At 48.6% G+C, this 3,801-nt stretch overlaps 1 protein-coding gene across 1 annotated transcript; it reads right to left on the bottom strand.

Moving 5' to 3' along the window:
• Positions 1–2,604: 2,604 nt before the first annotated feature.
• LOC147966465 (uncharacterized) lies at positions 2,605–3,374 on the bottom strand. The gene is made up of 2 exons (XM_087527263.1): positions 3,126–3,374; positions 2,605–3,026 (listed from the first exon to the last, which is right to left on the bottom strand). Exons 1-2 carry the CDS (start codon positions 3,273–3,275, stop codon positions 2,865–2,867), a joined length of 312 nt encoding a protein of 103 aa, XP_087383389.1. The 5' UTR covers positions 3,276–3,374; the 3' UTR covers positions 2,605–2,864.
• Positions 3,375–3,801: the final 427 nt, after the last annotated feature.

Here is a 3,801-nt window from a genome sequence, read left to right as displayed (position 1 = left end):
GGGCCGCTTCATCCCACAATACCGCTGAAGCAAAATAAGACTAGTAGCGGCAAGAAAGTTAACAACATCTACGCCCACAACAAATTATGTTCTACTCGTGCAAAGAGAACTACGCATAGACCTAGCTCTGATACCACTGTTGGGGAACGTTGCAGAAAACAAATTTTTTTCCTACGTTTTCACCAAGATCCATCTATGAGTTCATCTAGCAACGAGTGATCGGATGCATCTACATACCTTTGTAGATCGCGAGCGGAAGCGTTCAAAGAACGGGGATGAGGGAGTCGTACTCGTCGTGATCCAAATCACCGGAGATCCTAGCGCCGAACGGACGGCACCTCCGCGTTCAACACACGTACGGTCAGCGTGACGTCTCCTCCTTCTTGATCCAGCAAGGGGGAAAGAGAGGTTGATGAAGATCCAGCAGCACGACGGCGTGGTGGTGGATGCAGCAGTCACCGCAGCAGGGCTTCGCCGAGTTTCTGTGAGAGGGAGAGGTGTAGCAGGGGAGAGGGAGGCGCCAAGGCTTGAGGTGTGGCTGCCCTCCCTCCCCCCTTTATATAGGCCCCCTAGGAGGGTGCGCCGGCCCTAGGAGATGGGATCTCCTAGGGGGGCGGCGGCCAAGGGGGTGGAGTAACCCCCAAGGCAAGTGGAGGCGCCCCCTCCCCTAGGGTTCCCAACCCTAGGCGCATGGGGGCCCAAGGGGGGGCGCACCAGCCCACTAAGGGCTGGTTCCCCTCCCCACTTCAGCCCTTGGGGCCCTCCGGGATGGGTGGCCCCACCCGGTGGACCCCCGGGACCCATCCGGTGGTCCCGGTACAATACCGGTGACCCTGAAACTTTCCCGATGACCGAAATAACACTTCCTATATATAATTCTTCACCTCCGGACCATTCCGGAACTTCTCGTGACGTCCAGGATCTCATCCAGGACTCCGAACAACTTTCAGATTACTGCATACTCATATCTATACAACCCTAGCGTCATCGAACCTTAAGTGTGTAGACCCTACGGGTTCGGGAGACAAGCAGACATGACCGAGACGACTCTCTGGTCAATAACCAACAGCGGGATCTGGATACCCATGTTGTCTCCCACATGCTCCTCGATGATCTCATCTGATGAACCACGATGTCGAGGACCTAATCAATCCCGTATTCAATTCCCTTTGTCAATCGGTACGTTACTTGCCCGAGACTCGATCGTCGGTATCCCAATACCTCGTTCAGTCTCGTTACCGGCAAGTCACTTTACTTGTACCGTAATGCATGATCCCGTGATCAACCACTTGATCACATTGAGCTCATTATGATGATGCATTACCGAGTGGGCCCAGAGATACCTCTCCGTCATACGGAGTGACAAATCCCAGTCTCGATTCGTGCCAACCCAACAGACACTTTCGGAGATACCTGTAATGTACCTTTATAGTCACCCAGTTACGTTGTGACGTTTGGCACACCCAAGGCACTCCTACGGCATCCGGGAGTTGCACAATCTCATGGTCTAAAGAAATGATACTTGACATCCAGAAAAGCTACAGCAAACGAACTACACGATCTTTGTGCTATGCTTAGGTTTGGGTCTTGTCCATCACATCATTCTCCTAATGATGTGATCCCGTTATCAATGACATCCCCATGTCCATAGCCAGGAAACCATGACTATCTGTTGATCAACGAGCTAGTCAACTAGAGGCTCACTAGAGACACATTGTGGTCTATGTATTCACACATGTATTACGATTTCCAGATAATACAATTATAGCATGAATGATAGACAATTATCATGAATAAGAAAATATAATAATCATTTTATTATTGCTTCTAGGGTATATTTCCAACAACAACGGTGACGTAAAACAAGGTTTGAGACTGTGGAAAACGGTCAAATGGTCGAAAACGGGCAGATGTGAGGGAAAATGTGAACAAACCACATACCACCTGGATGCTGTCATGCCTGGGTGACACAGAAACCACACCATTCTACCAATTTGAAAATGAGGTGATTTGGCCGAAAAATGGGTGAAAGTCAGAAAATGCTGTCTGGGACAAATATGCTGGCATGGTACCAACACCGGTCAAGAAATACTACCATGACAACCAAACGCATAGACGCAACGACAAAAAATGCTTCCATGACAGCAAAAACGAAACAATAAGAAAAAATATGGAACGTCTCATGCGTTTCCCATTTTTTGCCTTTTATCAACATGTTCCTTTTTCCCTGTCTCGGGGACGTCGTGTGCCCTCCAAAAGGTGGCTAGCCCAATCAACCATCAATCATCTAGTCGTTGAGCATGTGCCAAAAACAGAGGATGGGTATAGAATACTTCAGTGCACCGTCCGGCCGGGACATATAGTACTTTACTCAGCGAACAACACTGCAGCAAATCCGGCGACGTTGGAGTTGGTAGTCGCTACGAACACGGAATAATGCCCACGAACTAATCGCCGGCAGCGGGTAGTGGTACAGTGCTACTCTCCTACGTAACACACTATGACTACACGATTACCAGTAGTCATCCAACTGACGAGTACTAGCTGTTCTGTCATCTGTGCAGGTGCACGGTCCTTCTTTGCCAGATTACTGAACTCTGAACTTCAGGTGTTTCCTTAGACAAGAGGTCAGTACATCAAAAAATTTCCTTCTCCTGCTTACAGCCTTACACTGCAGTCTGCAGAGATGCACAAGTTGAGCTAATAAGCTTGCTTGGCAGCTGCTATTGCTATCCTATCACCATCACCATGTGCTCACTCTCTAAAAGCATACATGAAACTTTAGCAACTACTATGAATGAATGCTAGCTTGCAGCCGGTGCGACTGACTGACTGACTAACTTAACTAGCTGTTTAGTGTTTGGTCAGTGGTGCCTAGAACTGTGAGCAGTTCGAACGTAGTAGTCTTCATGGAACTCCGGCAACCCATGCCCCGCTGCCTCTTTCACAGCACCGGCGCTTCTCGTCGTCTCGCTCTCGCTTACCGAGCTTGTAGTAGAACCCTTGACCAAACTATCGCTTGGTTTCTGCAATCATGAAGACAAGCAAGTTAATTAGCATCTGCAGAAACTATCCAAAGATTGAGATCGACGACGAATGAAAAGATCATCAGAACCACTACTTACATTGTGCACTGGGTTGCTGCTGCTACTGCCGACTGAAGCCCGGGTCTCGGCGTCTAGACGGATGCCTTCAGCCTCCATGGCCGCCGTCAGTACCAGAAGCAAGACCACGGCTGCAGCCAGTGACAAGTGGCTGGAACTGCAACTCCTCATGCTGTCAGAGAGATCGCTGACCAAGAGAGTAATGCACTGCACTATACTTCAGTGTTCAGCTCAGAAGAGAGTGTAGAGCGGAGAGCCTAATTAAGTCGTCGTCTGAACTGGAGCGTTTAACCTCCCGAAAGATGGTGTCTGTATATATGCATCCGGCTTTGCAAAACAGTCCCAGTTTTTGCTGCGCTAATGTCTAGTTAGCTGCATAACAAAATTAAACAACTAATTCTTTTTTTTTGAGAAATTAAACAACTGATTCTACTTGCACATGTCTCCGGATCACTGTCGTTAATTAACTAACTTGAATATATATAGAGCCCGTCCTTGCATGTCGCCCTAAATGGGAGGATGCTTGCACAAAAGTTGGGCCATGATCAATTGTTTAGGCCACTGGATTGTTAATCACTAGTGTAAGACTTGCTAAAGCGCAGCGCTCTCAACTGCTAAACACATGCAACGTCTGTTTTTTTTGTGTCTGGTCTTGCAGGCGCCGCCCGCATTGCCCGGTCCCGCGCAAGTTTGTGTG

Source organism: Triticum urartu, chromosome 6A, assembly GCF_056163025.1.
Source record: "Triticum urartu cultivar PI428250 chromosome 6A, HENAU_Tu73, whole genome shotgun sequence".
NCBI lineage: Eukaryota > Viridiplantae > Streptophyta > Magnoliopsida > Poales > Poaceae > Triticum > Triticum urartu.
This window is presented reverse-complemented; position numbering and strand designations above follow the sequence as displayed.

Coding starts and splice junctions, on each gene's coding strand:
- LOC147966465 (XM_087527263.1), bottom strand. CDS start 3,275: ATGAGGAGTTGCAGTTCCAGCCACTTGTCACTGGCTGCAGCCGTGGTC. Junction 3,027..3,125: donor GCAGCAACCCAGTGCACAAT/GTAAGTAGTGGT, acceptor TCATGATTGCAG/AAACCAAGCGATAGTTTGGT.